Below are 18,417 nucleotides of genomic sequence, written 5' to 3' on the forward strand. Positions count from 1 at the left end.
AGGAGCTGTGAAAATATTGCTCTGTTAAAGCATGGTCCTTTTTAAGAGAAGCAACTAGGCTTTTACAATATTGGAGTATATTTCCTTTCATCAGCTGTCAAAAGGGTGGGAACCAGATGCATCAGGCACCCTGTGACATTTCCAAAGGATGAGAATTTATGAGCTCCAAAGGATTGGATCTGAGATTTAGAAGAACTAATGATGGGGCTCCTGGGTGGCTCAATCGTTAAGCATCAGGGTCCTGGGATCAAGCCCCGTATCGGGCTCCCTGCTCCACAGGAAACCTGCCTCTTCCTCTCCCACTACACCCTGATTGTTTTCCCTCTCTCACTGTCTGTGTCAAATAAATAAATAAAATCTTCCAAAGAAGAAAAAGAGAACTAATGGTAACGCTTTTGCCCAGGTTATTTGAAAGGTCTCTACAAATTTTACCAATTGAGTCTTTCTTTTTCCTTTTTAAAGATTTGTTTATTTTGAGAGAGAGAACACACGTGCATGCATGCACGCAGAGAGGGAGGGGCAGAGGGAGAAAGAGTGACTTGTTCATCCCACCTCCCATCCTACAGTGGATATATTCTCTCTGCTTGAGAGACTCTCAAGCAGCCAACCTGCTGAGCTCAGAGCCAGACATGGGGCTTGATCTCACAACCCTGAGATCATAACCTGAGCCAAAACCAAGAGTCGATGCCTAACCGAATGAGCCACTCAGACATCTCACCAACTGAGTCTTAATAATGCTGTTTGTGCGTTGGGATAGCCCTAGAGATTGAAGGTGGGAAGCTTAGTGAAAGGGCTACAGCATCAGCCCCACAGCACAGACCTGTCGAACTACTTGATCCGTGAGTGAGCTTCTGGGTCACCGTGAAGCTCAAGAGGGGGTCCTCAGGTACGAATAATCTTTTCTAATAGGATTTTAGCCACAAAAGCAGCAGTAACTTGTCTAAAGGGAAAGCTTCCAGTCCAGTGAGAAAACATACAAACCATGACTAAAAAATATTTTTATCAGTGAGATGGGGGGGCGGTGAGGAAAACCTATTTGCCAAACCTCTGATGGTCCATTGGGCAATTTAAAATGCCTGGGAGCTGTACAGATGTGTCTCCCAATACTGTACTTTAGACAGGTAGGACAAGCAAGGTGTGCACTTTTGCAGCCTTAGGAATATTTCCCAACCAGTGTTGTTTCATAAAGTCTCTCATTTCATCAGTAGTCCAAGGATTTCATGCGTGTACAGCGGTTAGTAATGGGAAGTTTAGAGCCTTTGGCCGGACTGTATTGTTATTTGGTTCAAGCCAGAGTTCTCTTTGTTTTATTGAACCAACAATTATTAGATTTCCAATATTGTTTTTTTTTTTTTTTCTTTTCCTCCTCTGGGGCCAACTGTTGAGCATCTCTTGTCAGTTCTTTGAGATTTTCTTTTAGAGGAACATCCTTTTCGACTATGACTGAGGTTTTGGTTACTGGTTCCTTAAAGAGTAGAGTTTTTAACAGAAACATCAGCAAGGTGGTTTCCTTTGGCCTCCAGGAAGTGAAGTCTCAAATACCCAGGGACTTTAACTCTAGGTAGAGGAGCTGGCAAAAGCATGGCCATCTAATAAATTTTGGACAGAAGAGCCATTTGTAATTTTCTTCTGTTAGAGGTAAGACATCCAACTCTTTCCATAACATCCCTGTAATGGGCTGCCCCAAAACCATACCAACTATCAGTGTAGATGTCCATGGTTATGCCTTCGGCCAAAGTTCAAGACCGAGCAGGAGCCTATAATTGAGACTGTTGGACTAAAGGTGAAGGAACTCTTTTAAAAAGAATTTTAATTGTGTGCCCAGCATATTTACCACTTTCATCCTTTGAATAAGACCCATCAGTAAACCATGAAAGATCTGCATTGATTTGAGTTTTCTGTAAATTACTGCAGGGAGTCAAAATGTACTGTGTTTGCATCAAGCAGTTGTGAGAGGCCTTGTCAGTGAAGGGGGAGAGAAGAATGGCTTGGCTCAGGATGTTGCAGGAAGAAAGCATTGCAGGATGGACAGTTAGTGGGGGTATTTCCCGGGAGGTGAAGTGACTGGCTGAAAGGTGTTTAATGTGGTGAGAATTCCAGAGGGCCTCTACTGCAAGGGACACAGAGATGATTGGGGGTGGTGGGGATGATGGTTTCTTCAGTTGGCTCAACCAAAAAGGCAGTGGCAGGAATGGCTCTGAGACAAGAGGGCTATCCTTGTGTTTCAGGTTCGGGTTGTTGGCTATAATAATGCCCCATGGCTTGATGATAGTTTCCATATTTTTTAGTGAGTGCTCCAAGGGCATTCCCTTCCCTCTCACAAAAAGGAAAAAAGGAACCTGTTAGTTGGGGTACCCAAGGAGCGAGCTTCATTAAGCTTTTCTTTAAGGCCTCCAAGTCTGTGTCATCTTGGTCTTCCCAAATAATAGGTCACGATTGTTGTTTTTCAGTAAAATATGTAGGGGTTGGGCCAGAAGAGAGAAGTTTGGAATCCAATTTTAACACTAGGCAGCTAGCCCAGGAAAATTTCATCATTGGTGCTTCGTTTTAGATTTTGGGAAGTTTAGGATACCACTCAGCCTATCTGAATCTAAATATAGCCCTTTTCCAAACTCAGGTGCCCTAAATATGGACCCCAAGTCAGAGCAAACTGCGATTTTTCCCTGGAAACTTTATGTCCCTTTAAGGCTAAAAGTTTTAACAGGTGGCTGCTCAGTGAAGAGGCTTAGGGAAAGGAGCAGAGAAGAAACCCATCTACATGTAGTAACAAGGTGGAGCCTCCAGAAAACTTTATGTCATCTACGTCAGCTTTTAAGGTTTTCAAGAAGAAGGACTCTCCGTAAAACCCTGGGACATTACTGTGCAGATGTATTGTTTTCCTCCAAGAGAAGGTGGACAGGTATTAGCAGACCTTATCGACCGATGTACCAAAGGTAGCACTTTATAAGTTGGTGACAGTGAAAATTTGGCTTTCAGTGGGGATGGAGGTCAGTGAAATATGAGGCTTAGGAACAACGGGGCGGCGAGGGATAACGTTATTGCTAATGGCTCGGAGGTTTTGGACAAGCCTCCATCCTCAACAACTGGGTTTTCTCACGGGTAAAATGGGGGTGTTACAGGGACCAGAGGAGGGCATAGTGAGGTACTGAGCCTCAGAATCTTCTGTTATGAGTTTAGTACCTTGAAGGGTTCCTTTATTTATGAGGTATTAATTCTAGGGAGAGGTGCCAAGTCAATCCCTCCTTTGCCAAGTGCCCCAGAAGCACTCACACCAGCAGACCCATGCTTACCTTCAAGAAAGACAAATCTAGACCCATCTGTTGGTCGTTGACCCACCTGGAGGCTTGCTGTGTACCATTCCATTCATCCTCCCACAACTCTGTTCCACACGGTGCAGAGAGGGTAGTCTCTTACCCCAGGTGGGTAGGTATGATGGCAAAGAGTCAAAATGACATGTCCCTGACCCTGGTCTCATGTCCTCAGAGGGATTCTAGCCTTTTTCATCCATAGATCACACTAGTGTTTGATAAACCCCAAAAGACACCTTCTCTGGCTGTTACTAAAGGCATAAGACAGAGGCACCTGTGTGGCTTAGTGAGTTAAGCCTCTGTCTTTGGCTCAGGTCATGATCTTGGGGTCCTGAGATGGAGCCCTGCTTTGGGCTTTCTGCTCAGCGGGGAGCCTGCCTACTCCTCTCTCTCTCTCTCTGCCTGCCTCTCTGCCTATTTCTCTCTCTCTGTCAAATAAATAAAATAAAATCTTTAAAAAAAAATTAAGGCATAAAACAAAATACAGAGGATACAAAGGAAACTAGTTATACTGAAGTGTGTACAGTAAGATCTAGCAACAGATCCAAACATTGCTGTAATTTCAAAAGAGATCTGCGACGATTGTAACATGATGTGGAAGTATGATGTGAAAAACTGTTCGTGAAAAAGTTTTAGGTACTGTGGTTTTCAGCCTACATTTATAATTGAAGGAAGTGCTAGGTTTTAGTTAGAGCTTAAGGGAACTAAACAGGTCCTTTTTTTTTTTTTTTTCTATTCAAGTTCACAGACCCTACAGGTGTAAGGATCCAGGTTAGGAATGCTGGGTCCATTAGGATCTATGCTGCTGTGCGGTCCTTCGGGAAGGTCCTTTTCTGGTTCTGATGTGGCCTGTCAACTCCATAAGAGGAGGGAACACTGACTGTCCCAAGGCTTTGGGTTCTGCTTCACTGGTGAAGTCAGACTGCCAGGACAGCCGGTCCCAGGACTAAGGGCTAGCAAGCCCTTCTGACCTAGGGCTCATTCTTCGTTCAAACCTCAGAATGCACAAGGGGTGACTCTGGGAGCTGTTGCAGTGGCCAGCACATGGCTTGCTTGTGCGATTACCTGGCTCTTTCACTCCGCACATATTTAGTGAGAACCCTGCTTTGGATCAGTGTTCGGGAGAGCTGGTAAAGTTCTGTCTGGTGGGGAGACAGCCAGGAAGAAGGCTGGCAAGAGGGACATGAGTTGGTCTTCTTTGACCCATGAGGTAAGGTGGCAAGATTGGAGTCTGGGATTTCTCAAAAGCTTCCCTCCAGGTTCCGCGCTGAACAAGCCCAGATAAGCAGGAAGGGACAGAGAGACCCCTGAAGTCAGCGCCTTCGAGCCTTCAGGTGGGAGTAGTTTGCCTGGAGAAAGGAGGCTAGACAGGGACTGGGGAAGAGGAGAGAATGGTGAGGGCGCTCAGCCACAGATCCTCCTCCCGAGGTTGAGCTGGGGCAGGGAGGGGTGGGGGGAAGGCCGAGCCTCTGTGGTCCACAGGCTTATTTATAAGTTAGTGCACAGACAGAACCATAACAGCCACAGCAAAAAATTATATAACTAGATTAGAAAGGCCTGACAGGTGGCAGCCCCCTGAAAGGCTCCCTGTACCCCAGTGTGGCCCCTGAGCTGTATCAGACAGGAGTTCAACCTGATCTTTGCAAGCGGGGACTGAGTCATGAGAACCGGGCCCGTAAGAGGTTCCTGGTGGTCGACCAGAGCCCACTCCTTCCTGGTTCGGTGTTAGGATAATGGGATGGCAGGTTAGCTGGTGAAGTGGGGAGTTCGACTCCGTGCATAAGAGGGTTGAGGCGGTTTCATCATCGGCACAGGGATGCTCTGTCCCACGGAGCACACCCCTGGGGCCCTCCAGGCGCCCTTGGCCACCCCCTCCCCTGGTAAGCTGCCTTCTCCAGCTCCGTTAGTACCACGGCTCCAGCGGCAGCGTCTTTCCCAGTCCGTTGCGCCTGAGTCCCGTTTCCGATGCCCGTCCTTGGTGCATGCCACAGTGCATGGTCCTGGTCCCAGGATGCATGCCACAGTGAGGCCTCGGGTGCCTTCTGCCGCAGGACAGGCTTCATAGCACAGGCCTGCCCTCAGCACTGGTCACACTGCCCATGCGGCCCCACAGGTGACGGGCCGGTGTCATGCAGGAAAGGCCCATTTAAGGAACACGTTTTAAAAGAAGCTTCATCTGAGACAGTCTCTCAGGGAAAAATGGATCGAGTTGTAGCACTATTTCGCTCTTTACTGCCCAAAAAGGCTTCTCGAAAAAGACCAGGGATTCAGAGGACTTGTGAATGAATTAGGGTCTTTCCGTGAATTGCTCAGTTTCTCTGATTCCCAGTGTCCCCTGTGAAATGGGTGGAATCATGCTAGTCTGTGGCATCCCTTATAGGACTTAAAGACCCTGGAAGTGACCGTGATCAAATTGATCGTTAAGTGACAGCAGCTGTGCTGGGCGGTGTTTCTGAAAATTCATTTTTTTGGCAGTCCCCTTGGAATGTCCAACCTGTCTTAATTCCCATCTTCCAGCAGCTTTGACAAGTCCAGACATGTCCTTTTAGATTTTGCGTTCCCTTTCTGTTAACAGAAAGCAAGCCATCTAACAATACTTTAATAGAAAGTAGTTTCACGGTGTAAGTTTTCCCACATTAAATGTTCATGGTTGAACTTAATTTTTTAAAATTCTAATTGTTTTCTTCCCTTAAGAGAAGTGGAGAACAAGAGAAAGATAATTCTGCTATTTGAGAGGCCCCTGGGTGACTCAGTGGTCAAGCATCTGCCTTCGGCTCAGGTCAATATCCCGGGATCCTGGGATCGAGGCCCACGTCTGGCTTCTTGCTCTGGGAGGAGCCTGCTTCTCCCCTGCCTGCCACTCCCCCTGCTTGTGCTCCTGCTCACTCCCTCTCTCTGTCAAATAAATAAATAAAATCTTTTTAAAAAAAACTCTGTGTTTGAAATTTAGGACACATGTTCCGTGTGGTTCAGGTGGGGAGTGTCCCAGGCCGCCCACTGGCTTAAGACTCAGATTCTACAACAGGCAGCTCAAATTTTAGTGCCCACGAATCACCTCAGGATCTTGTTAAGGTGCTGAAACAAATTTGGTGGGTAGAGGGGCTGAGATTTGACATTTCTAAGAGCTCGGGGTGACGCCCCTCCTGCTGACCCAGGACTACACTTGAGGAGCAGCGACTGGGTGGGAGGAGCCCAGATTACTTGGGGGGTGAGAGCACCTGGCCCTACACCGGTCCTGGGACCCAGGGATGGGACCCTGAAAACGGAGCGGGGAGGCGGATTCATGCCTGGTGGAAGTGCTGGGAAGCTTCCTCGTCCAGTAGGTTCTTCAGCCCTGATGTTTGCCAGGCTGTCCGCTTCCCACTGCCATGGGCCGGGTTTTCCCTGCACTCTCCCAGCCGGCCACCATCTGGCTTCCCCTTGTTCCCAGAGCTGTCACACTATTCAGAAAGCCTTTCTAATGAAGTGTATTTCCAGTAAACAGCTTGGGACTCTGAAGTCTGGACCTTGTCTCTTTTTTCCCCTTTTTTAAAAAACTTTGTTCCTATAAGGAAATGCCCAGTAGCACAAAGATGGGCATCTGGCTCCCTTGCCCATCTTACCTGCCTGCCTTACCTTATTCCTGCCTTCTTTCCCTGGAGGACTGTGAGACCTTTGAGGGCAAGACCAGAAAAATATTCGTCTTCGTGTGCCTACAGTTCGTGCCAAGTCCCAGGCGAATGCCAGGCATTTGCAAGAAGAAAACCACCTTCCAGCTTACGCCGGCTCTGGGTGTTGTTTCCCAGACCTGCTCTGGTGGGTAAGGGAATTGAGCAGTGTGAGGCACCAATTTTGCTTCCAATATCTTAAGGCATTTGGGCTCAGAAACCTCCCCTACTAGGGCCCTTTCAGAAGAGTCACATCTTAGCAATGTTGTAAAGATGATTACACCCCTTGCGGGTGCCTGGGTGGCTCCGACAGTTAAGTGTCGGACTCTTGGTTTTGACTCGTGGTTATGATTTCCAGGTCCTGAGATCGAGCCCGGTGATGGGTTCTGCACTCAGCAGGGAGTCTGCTTGTGATTCTCGTCCTCTGCCCCACCCCAACCCCCTCTCTCAAAAAAAAAAAAAAAAAAAATCTAATCTTCGTGAAAAGCTGTCCCTTTGGTGGGAAGGAGGGAGGAAAGATTAGAACAAAGTATTACTAAAAAGTCTAATCCATGACCAAGTTTTATTTGTTTTTGCTTTGTTTTTACAGAGTGACCAGCAAGACTGTTGAACGGGTAGCTGTCCAAGATGCCTGTCCCTCCCCCTCCGGCACCCCCGCCCCCGCCAACATTTGCTCTGGTGAGTGGCCCCTTGACGACCCCAAATGGTGCACCAAGCAGGCCAGATGAAGTCGAACCTGGACGCCCATGCATTTGTTTTGCATGTATTTGCATTATGGCATGAAAACCATGGGGCAGGTTTTCCCGCTGCAAGTTAGCCAGCCCCTGAGACCCAGGGGGCTGGTTGTCAGAGGCTCAGGCAGTGCAGAGGACATGTGTGGGATGTGCATTCGTGAGGTTTCCTCTGTCAGGTCCATCAGGGAAACATCCTGTTCCTTCCCAGTACTGGGGTTCTGCCCGGCATGCTCTGTTGCCGTTCAATGGACTTGACTTCTACCCTTTAATTTCTGGACAAAACAGCCCAGAAACCCTGGTCTATGTATGAAATGCAGCCGTTCGCCCTCCTGCAGACTCACTCTTTCTTTTTCTCTGACTTTCCCTTCTTTCCCGCTTCCCTCCTTCCCTTCTTCCCACTCTTCTTTTTGGCAAATACCACCCACCACTCCCTGACTCCCACTTCCCCCACACGCACACCCTTCTTTAAATCTGTCCTTGCAGGGGCACCCAGGTGGTGCAGGCAGGTAAGTTTCCAACTCTTGGCTTCAGCTCAGGTTGTGATCTCAGGGTCATGAGATTGAGCCCCAGATAGGGCTCGTGCTCGTGTGGAGTCTGCTTGAGATTCTCTCCCTCTCCCTCTGCCCCTCCTGCTCATTCTCTCTCTCTCTTTCTCTCAAATAAATAAATAAATCTTTAAATCTTTAAAGCCCCTTACATTTAGATGTCTACTTTCCAAAGGAATTTCTTCACTGGGCTCCTCCTGGTCTCTTGATAGACCTATCCTCAGAAATTAGTGTACCTTCTTACAGGAAAGCCAGCAGCCCTCCCCGTGGTGACACAGAAAAGGCTCCCAGATGCACCCCCTTGCCCCACTACCTCAGCATGGGAAGGCTTCACTGCTGATGGGTCCTTTTCACTTGGGGAAACTGAGGCTCAGAGACGAAAAGTCTCTTGTTCAGGCTTCCACAGAACACATTTATGTAGCCCATCTGTGGTCGGAACCCAGTTAGAAGAACTGGGTAGAACCAGCTTGTTGCTACCCAGTGTGGTCCTCCAGCTGCTGCTTAGCGGCCCCAAGGAGACAGTACAGAAAGAATAAGCATTAAGAAACACAGCAATTTGACAGTAGTGTTATGTCTGCTGTTCCTAAGATTGTATTTCGTGGGTCTCTTTTTTAAGTAATTCATTATTCTTGTTAAAAATATTTACTTACTTATGTATTTTTAGAGAAAGAGCGAGAGTGTGCACGTGCGAGCAGGAAGGGGGAGGGACAGAGGGAGAGAAGGAATCTTCAGCAGACTCCTCGCCCAGCTGGGAGCCTGACATGGGCCTTGATCTCACAACCCTGAGATCATAACCTGAGCTGAAATCAACAGTCAGATGCTTAAGTACTGCAGTAAGTACTTAAGTACCCAGGTGCCCTCTAATTCATTTTTCTAATAATTAATTGTCATTTTACAAAAGTATCAGTCCAAGGTGAGCTGGGAAAAAAAATTTTGAAACCGATCCTTCACTCAGATATGTTTGAAAAATCCTGATCCAGAGGCGTCTGGGTGGCTCAGTCGGTCATGCATCTGCCTTCAGCTCAGGTCACAATCTCAGGGTCCTGGGAGTAAGCCTCACGTCAGCTTCCCTGCTCAATGGGGAGTCTGCTTCTCCCTCTCCCACTGCCCCTCCCCTCACACATACTTTCACTCTCCCTCAAATAAATGAAATCTAAAAAAAAAAGAAAAAGAAAAAGAAAGTTCTGATCTAGCTAACATAGCAGGATTTATTTATCTCTATTTCCCCAAAAGTGTGGTTTTATACCACTAGCTAGGTAGTATGTGGATTTTTTTTAAATTTTAATGCTCATGTACTTATTTTAATATGTTCTAAAATTTGTAACTATTACATTAAACTAAGGGTTTAATAGTGAATTAATTTAAAAGAAAATATTCACTGAAAAATTGTATAAATAATATCGTGAACTGACTTAATGAAAAATATTAAATAAATAGTAAGACAGCTGCAAAGACATTCAGGTGGTACTGCAGTGACTAAAATTTATCCTATCAACTCATTTCTGTACTTTATTTATTTGTTTGTTTATTTATTTATTCATTCTATACATTTTTTTAAAGATGTTATTTATTTGACACAGAGAGAGAAATCACAAGTAGGCAGAGAGGCAGGCAGAGAGAGAGAGAGGAGAAAGCAGGTTTCCTGCCGAGCAGAGAGCCCGACGTGGGGCTCGATCCCAGGACCCTGGGATCATGACCTGAGTCGAAGGCAGAGGCTTTAACCCACTGAGCCACCCAGGTGCCCCCATTCTATACATTTTATGTGACCTAAAGCAAGATCCTAGAGAAGTAGGATACAGAGACGAGCAAAGGGAAAGGTGGGTTGGTGGCTGTCACAGGGCACTGTCTGGTGGGACAGCTCAGTGAAGGGCTCCGGACTGCCCACCGGAGAGGAATTAGCACCCAAGGAGATCAGGCATCAAAAGACATTTGGGGGCACCTGGGTGGCTCAGTTGGTTGAGCAGCTGCCTTCGGCTCCGGTCATGATTCCAGGGTCCTGGGATCAAGCCCCACATCGGGCTCCCTGCTCAGCGGATAGCCTGCTTCTCTCTCTCCCCCTCTCCCTGCCGCTCTGCTTACTTGTGCTCTCTCTCTAGCTCTCTGTCAAATAAACAAATAAAATATTTAAAAAAAAAAAAAAGACATTTGGAGGCATCACAGGAGGCCGGTGAAAATTGCTGCCCTTCATCCTTAAAGAAGACAGTAGGTAATCTTAAGAGTTCACTCCAAGATGTCCAAGATGTGTCATCAAGTTGAAAAACTAAGTTTCAGAGCAACAGAAGATGACTCCATTAGCATACAGGAACTGTGCATGTAAGAGCCCTTCTGGAATGATCAGCTGCTGATATTAACAGGCTCGCTCAGGGCAGTGTCGCAGGTGGGTGGGGAAGGGGCATTTTGTTACTTTTCTTAACTGAGGTATAATTGACATTTAGGGTGGTGGAAGTTTAAGTCCTACCACATGTTGATTTGCTACATTTTTATACTTAAGGTAATTACCATCTGAGCTTAGCTAACGCCTCTTTCACATCACGCAATTATCATTCCTTTTTCCTGGTGAGAACATCAAAGACCCAGTCTCTTAGCAACTTTGAAGTTTATAATACAATATTGTTGACTCTCATCACCATGCTGTACTCGTCCAGGACTTGCTCATCTTCTAGTTGTGAGTTTGTACCTTTAACAGCCGCTCCCTGATGTGAGCAAGGGGCATGTTAGATCCCACGTTTCCCCTTCTGCAAGTTACAGGGGAGGCTCTGGAATCACGCTGCCAGGGTTTGGATCCTAGGGTCCTCCTCTAACTGTCTCAATGACGGGGGCAAAAGATTTTACCTCCCTGTGCCTCTGCTCTCTTGTCTCTAAAATGGAAATAATGAGTCACAGGGCTGATTAGGACTAAATGAATTAATACACGTAAAGGAGGTAAAAGCAGTGCCTGACCCATAGTAAACGCTATATAAAATGTTAACTGCTGTTATTATGAGCAAGTAATACCTTATAATTATTCCAGGACCCTTTCACCTTAACAGAGAGCATCTGTGTATCCTGCTTCAGGGTTTTTCTTAGCATTCCCTCTGCCTCTAGCTCGTAATAAATCGCTGGGTGAGGTAGCAAGCTAAAGGGTCCCAACTTTACCTCCTGCGCCCCCCACCAGCTCCTCTGGAATCAGATCCTTCCAAAAGGGCTAGGACCAGCCTGAAAGGCCTCTGAGGTCTGCTGGAAGGACCACTGGGTTTGGGGAAGTCACCTCTGCCTAGGGCCAGGCCAGACCAAGCCAGTTTCCCCGTGTGACAGACCCAGGCACATGCCTACTACTTCCGAGTCCTGTGCTCTAGACTCACAGTGTCCCTGCTCCCTAAAATAACCCTGAGGAAGCAACATCCCGGTTTCATAGTACAGATCTTTCCCAGCCTTTCCAGAAAAGTGAGAAAATACCTAAGCATTTTAAAGCAGCACCTTTGTCCACTCTGCATTCTCTGTGAGCTAAGCTTTCAAAGGAATTCTATGTGAGAAACACCCTGGGCAAGGGCATGCGGGAACTTCGGGGGCTTATGGACGTGTTCTAGATCTTGAGTGTGGTGGTGGTCTCATGACTGTATCCTTTTCAATACCTGTAGAACTTTACACTAAAGTAGTGACTTGATTATTATGGAAATTATACCTCAAATGCCCTAACTTAAAAAGAAAAAAATCTTTGTCAATATAAACAGAGGGAATTATTTTCTAAAACTTGGGGTGAATTTAAAACACATGCAACTGACCCTTTTTGCTAGAGACAATTTTCCCCTTGCTCCAGGTTAGCTCCAAAAGATAGGAGAGAGAAGCTGTTCTTCAGAACACATTCTGGAGTATGAAGCCTTGTAGTATCTAGCAGAATCTCAAAATTCCCTTCTTGTTTTGAGCCATCCAACCCTGGCTCTTTTGGTGACCACCAGATTGTGGTCTGAGTTTTTAGAGACTTTTATTAGGGACTGACTCTTCCTGCATTAAAAATGAATGTAATTTATTGCTGCATCTGTTCCCAAATGTCTGGGTCTTAAAAAGAATGACATCGGATCTAAAACTTGTGGAGAATTTACAACCATTGCCAAGAACCTCAGTAACAAGCTCGCAGTACTCTAGCTGTCCCCTCTGAGTGTTGTGTTATATGATTTTAATTCAAGAGATGACTGTAAGTCTGCATGGTTTCCTTTCAGGCCAATACGGAAAAGCCTACCTTGAATAAGTCAGAACAGGCTGGGAGAAATGCTCTTCTCTCTGACATCAGCAAAGGGAAGAAACTGAAGAAGACAGTCACCAATGACAGGAGTGCGCCAATATTGGACAGTAAGTGAAAAAAGCTGTTTTCCATGGAGATAAGTGATTTATGGCCTAACAATCAGCCTTACCCTTCCAAATAGTGTTTTGTTTTGGGTTTGTTTGTTTGTTTGTTTTTGGTGGGTTCTTTTTTTTTTTTTTTTTTTTTTTTTGGTTAACAACAGCTGCAAAGCTAGCAAAATAAGGGACTGTATCACTCATTGTGGCCACAGCTCCGGCTTGGGTTCCCTCTAATGCTGCAGGAAGCCAGTATAATAATTCTTTGTCCAAGACACACACAGCAGCGATTCTCTGAATTATTCACCACACTTTCTGGAAGTTAACCCGTTACTCTTTGCACCACAGATCCAAAGGCTGCATGAAATATGGAAAGAGCCCCAGCCTTGGAATCAACAGGTGTAGGTCCAAGTTCTGCCACATCCATCCCTTAACCATCTCCACACCTTATTGTCCTCAGGTGTAAAATGGAGATAATGGCTGTTCTGCTGCCCTCACAGTTTGCTGTGAGCAGCAGACGAGACAATGCGAAAGTATTCTGTGGGCTGGGATGTGTCATTCAAGTGTAAGATAAGATTTTCAGGAGCTGGGAGAGAGAGAGAAAATGAGATCACAACTTTGCTTATCTACCCATCGTAAGTTGGAGGAACTTTCTAGAACAAGCCAGGGGATGTAGAATCAAGCAGGTACCCACAACACAGAACTCCTGTTAACATTTACCACAGAATGAAAATGTATCCATGACTTGAATCTACTGGTAGTTAATAACTAGGCCTTGAAACTGTCTCCACACATTCCTAGACCCTTCCACTGCCGGCTACCCATATCCTACACCCAGATCCCATTTGGACTCAACAGGAAATAGCCTGACTTTCCAAAAATCACCCCAGGGAGCTTTGTAGAGGGTGACCAGTGGATGCAGGATTTTGGCCAAGTCGAGGAGTAGAAGTGTTTAGGAAGAATTTCTAGGAAAATTCTCTTAGTAGAGAAGAAAGAAGGCTCAGAGTTAGGTGAGAACATTAGTGGGAGGAAAATGGAAAAGAGGAAGACCAAGACAAAGGCTTTTGCACATTGCTCTGCTGTGTCAGGTTGTGTGGTGCAGGGGAGAGAGTACACCATTCTTCAGAAGAAATTATGAGGAGTTTTAACCTTGACTGCACACAGTTACCTCTTTGTCAAAATGTCCATGAGGGGCGCTGGGTGGCTCAGTCGTTAGACATCTGCCTTGGGCTCAGGTCATGGTCCCGGGGTCCTGGGATGGAGCCCCACATTGGGCCCCCTGCTCGGGGGGAGCCTGCTTGCCCACCTCCTCTCCCCCTGCTTGTGTTCCCTCTCTCACTCTTTCTCTTGTCAAACATTTTTTAAAAAGCTTATGAAACTGATCGGGTTCTTTTATAATCCCTTAATCCTCCTGATTGGTGTCACAAAATTCTCCCTAAGGGGAGCCCAGCACCACTTACCTCTGGGGAGCCTTGGTCCAAAGCTGTTGACTCCCAGTGCAAGGTATGGAGCCAGAGGTGCTCCGCACACTGCTGATGTCGGGGACACAGCTCAGTCGTCCTTTCCCCCAGGAGGGGGAGCCGGAGGCTCAAGAGAGGTAGATGTGAATTCCCCACTGATACTGAAGAACACTGGACAGTCTGTGGCCTGTTCCTGAATCCACTATTAGAAACTCACTGTATTCGTCAAGGTCCCCTTCGCCTACCATTCAATGGAAAGAAATATTAGCTCTTCTCCCTTCCAGCAGTTCAGTGATGTTTATGAACATGCTTTGCTTCATGGACACAAGATGCAACCCAGCTCATGCCCTGTTGTCCGTGCACTTAGCGGACACTGGCACCGTGGCCATGGGCTCTGTAAGTGGCATGGTCCACCCATAGCTTTATATTTGTTTGCAGCTGAAGCCTCCCTGGGTTCTATGTCAAAATGTTGACCGTGGTTATGCGGGATAAAGCTTTTACTTCAGCCTCGTCCTGCAGTGTGATTCCTAAGGAAGTGATCAGGAGCCAGTGAGAGATCATCAACTACTTTAGCTTTTCTCTCTGAAAGATGCTCCAAAGTTTCGGGTTAAGAACACTGATGAATCATGTCTGATAGTGCATCAGTCTCTTTGAATGTCTGCCGCCATGTAAAGGTATCCTATTTAAATGCAGCATTCCAAAATGTATCATTAATTAATGAGCAATATTTGAGTGTCAAGAGCATATTATTATTATCAGTAATAATTAAAATTAGTAAAAAAAAAATGTGATTTCGTAACAGGAGCCATTTTGCATATACTTCTGGAAATTGTTATTGTAATTTGATTTGTTAGGTGAGGTGATCCTTGTCAGTTCATGATCAGGTTATTTCTTCTATCAGCAGATCTCCCAAAGGTATCCCAGAAAGCTCCACCTCTAAAAAAAGTGCAGAGTTAACACAGGCTTAGGATCGGTCTAATCGAGAAGAAAAGAAAACACAAATGAATAAAAGTAGGACTCAGCATAGATTAGTGAGAGATTTAACACAGGTTTTTTCAAAATTAAGGATGCTGTGATGCATTTATATGCTAAAACATGTTAAAATCTTAAAGAAATTAATGTTTTACAAAAAGCATAAATTTACCAAAATTCACTCATGAAGCTTCAACGAGCAAGGGGAAGTTGAACACTTTTTCTAGCTTTCTCTCTAAAAAGCTTTAGAGCCAGATGACTTTATCAGTGAATTCTTCCAGATTTTAAGAAACAGCTTATTCAAAGGCTATACAAATCATTCCCAAACATAGGAAGAGAGGAAAAGCTATCTGATTGATATAATGGGATTCACATGGCCCTAACCTCAAACTTGACCAAGGCAGCACAAACACAAAAAGAAAGCTATCTATCAGTGTCCCAGGGGACCTGTGGCAATGTCTGGAGGCATTTTTAGTTGTCATAACTTAGCCAAGGTGGGGTTCCTACTGACATCTAGTGGGTGAAGGCCAGGCATGCTGGAAACATTCTACAGAGAATAAGACAGCCACCCACAAACAAAGAACTATCTGCTCTAAAGTGCCAGTAGTTCCCAGGTTAAAGGCGTGCTCATTAAAAGCAAACTATGGTTGCCTGTAGCAATATTAATAATTTATATCATATGGAAGTTCAGTCATCAAAGTAATTACTTATATAAACTAGAACAAAAATAAGATACAAGAGGAAGCAAAACCTTTATTATTTGGAGACCCTATGTCTAGTAGAAAATCCGAGATAATAGTTTTTTAATAAATTTTAATTTAGAAAATATTAGCAGAATGGTTTATTAGATGTCAAATGAAATTTTCTTTCTTTTAAGGATTTTTTTTTTTTTTTTTAAATTTGACAGAGTGAGAGAGATCACAACTTGGCAGAACAGCAGGCAGGGAGAGATGGGGAAGCCTGCTCCCTGCTGAGTAGAGATCCCAATGCGGGACTCGATCCCAGGGCCCTGAGATTATGACCTGAGCTGAAGGCAGAGGCTTAACCCACTGAACCACCCAGGTGCCCCAAAATTTTCTGATGCCAATGATAACCAATTACAAAAGGGGCAAACACCCCTTTCACAGTTTCAACAAACAAAAATGTATCAAAGTAACCTTAACAAGAAGCATATGTGACCCATATCAGGAAAAATTATAAAACTTAACTGAATGTAGCAGAAGACATGGGAGAGTATACCATGTTTCCATATAGTCTAAATATCATAAAAGTGTCAGTCCTCCCTTATTTATTTGTAGATTTCATACTGCCTGTCAAAGACTCTAGAAGGTTTTCCAGGGATAAAACTTTAAACAATGTTAAACCTCATAAATACAAATATACATACATACATACATACATCATAAATTGTATGAGACAATTCTTTAAAAAGGGTTATAGTCATGGCTCTCATATAGATATAAAACAAACATATGTCAAATATTTTATTTAAGTCATTAACTACTGAGGGAAGTAGTATACTGTTACCAGTGCAAAGGAGAGTTCAAAGTACCACATACATCAGAGCTGAAATGAATTTATAGATAGGTAAACCTGTGTGAAGTCAATTGCATGCCGCTGAACACAACTATTTTACATTTCTATGGACAATAAGTTTCTGCAACTTAACAGAGTTGTAAAATATGTCACAGACAAGGGAAATAACCTGAAAGTCTAGACAGGATACTTAGTAATCTTCTTTTTACTTTCTTTTTCTTTCTTTCTTTTTTTTCTTTCTTTACATTGTTTTCTATTTACCATTTCAGGATCCTCCACAGGCTTGGGGAAGTAAATACAAAATAAAACAAATTCTTTGTACCATCTTCAACTGCAGGGAGTTTTTAAAATGTTCAAGCCTACTGTTGGGCTTTATGCTATTAGAAAATTGAGATCAAACCATAAGGTCATCAAATAAGTAAATGGTCAAAAGAACCACAATATATTCATGCCCTACAACACAATGTGGTCCCTTAAACTCATGTTTTCAAAGAGTATTTGATGACATGGGAATGCTAACAATAAAGTGTTAAGTGAAAAGAGCAGGCTAAAAGCTGTTTAGTGAATTTGGTCTTAATTTTGAGAAAAAAATAAATAAAATGAAAAAGTACTAGCAGGAAAAAATATCCAAAGTAGTGTATAAATTTCCAAAATTACGGGATATTTTATTTTCTTCCCTTTATTTTTACAATTCTTCTTTTTACCACCTTTTATTATATCTCCCCCTCCTTTGGGACTTGCTTTCTTTGAAGATTCTTTTATTTGCCAAATCTTAGGATACAGGTAATAACTCATACAGCAGCTAGCCAAGCAGGGAGCATGGGGGCAAGGCATCATCTATCACTAATTCTCCTGCTGTGGGGTCTGGGACAGCCCTGGAGTGAAAAGCAAAACCCTTCCTTTTCTGACCAGGGGTAGGGTGAATTGTTAAAATACTGCTTTTTCATGAAATCCCAGGAGTCCCGCACAGGCCCAGTTGGAGCCAGCTCCCTGTTTGACCCGCATTGTTTATTGTGTACTTGGGCTCAGGCTGTACTCTGGTGCTGTTTTCATACACAGTGAAGAGAGTGTTTCCTTCCTTCTGCAGAACCTAAAGGAGCCGGTGCTGGTGGCGGTGGTGGTGGCGGTGGCTTCGGTGGTGGTGGCGGCAGTGGCGGCGGCGGCGGCAGTTTTGGGGGGGGTGCCCCACCTGGCTTGGGAGGACTGTTTCAGGCTGGGATGCCGAAGCTGAGATCCACAGCCAACAGGGATGGTGGTAAGGAGAGTTTCTTTGTCTCTTAGCAACAAGGTGAGGCGAGTTCCATGGTTTGGAGGCTTGGCATCCCCTCGAAGGCACTGTGCCCTTTAAAACATTTTAGATCGCTTGAAATGTAACATTGTTTTACAAGAAAGACTCTATTTAGCATCTTTTTTTTTTTTTTCCTTAAATCAAAATCAGACCACTCCATGGAGCTGTTAAATATTTGCCCTGTGTCCTCGGGGTAACTTGTACTTTTTTGTTCTTTTCTAAAGGGTGAGCTAGAGTGGGAAGGAAAAGGAGGAGCAAATGGAACTGGCCACTGCTGGAAGGGCTGCCTGGTGACCTGGCAAATTCACCTTTTCTCTGGGAGGCAGCTTGACCCAGCTATTGTATGGAAAATACCTGTGAGCCACTTTCCAAAACACTGTGGAGCATGTTATACGGAATGTAATTACATGTCTCACTAAATCTAGAAAGGTGTTTTGCATGACAGACTTCTGGCATTTGAGGGCCAGTGATTCTAAATATTGTCTGCACAGACACATGGAAACGAGTCCTGTGGGATTGTCTTGAACCTAATGGCAGAGAGAAAAATGGAACCTGGTCATGCCCAAATAAAAAACTTTACACAGTACGTGAGGCTCAATAAGTTTTACCATAA

At 44.8% G+C, this 18,417-nt stretch overlaps 1 protein-coding gene across 6 annotated transcripts in view; it reads left to right on the forward strand.

Moving 5' to 3' along the window:
- Positions 1-18,417, forward strand: part of WIPF1 (WAS/WASL interacting protein family member 1) — a 116,701-nt gene that overhangs the window by 82,506 nt on the left and 15,778 nt on the right. For 3 of the 6 annotated variants that reach the window (XM_082689541.1, XM_082689539.1, XM_082689540.1), the window contains exons 2-5: positions 6,950-7,103; positions 7,545-7,633; positions 12,431-12,560; positions 17,604-17,771. In XM_082689541.1, coding sequence (XP_082545667.1) covers positions 7,583-7,633; positions 12,431-12,560; positions 17,604-17,771 — 349 coding nt within the window. In that variant the 5' untranslated portion in view covers positions 6,950-7,103; positions 7,545-7,582. The remainder of the gene's footprint in view (positions 1-6,949; positions 7,104-7,544; positions 7,634-12,430; positions 12,561-17,603; positions 17,772-18,417) is intronic. The other 3 variants (XM_082689538.1, XM_082689536.1, XM_082689537.1) reach the window with 1 other exon arrangement.

The sequence above is a fragment of the Mustela nivalis genome, assembly GCF_964662115.1.
Source record: "Mustela nivalis genome assembly, chromosome: 11".
NCBI lineage: Eukaryota > Metazoa > Chordata > Mammalia > Carnivora > Mustelidae > Mustela > Mustela nivalis.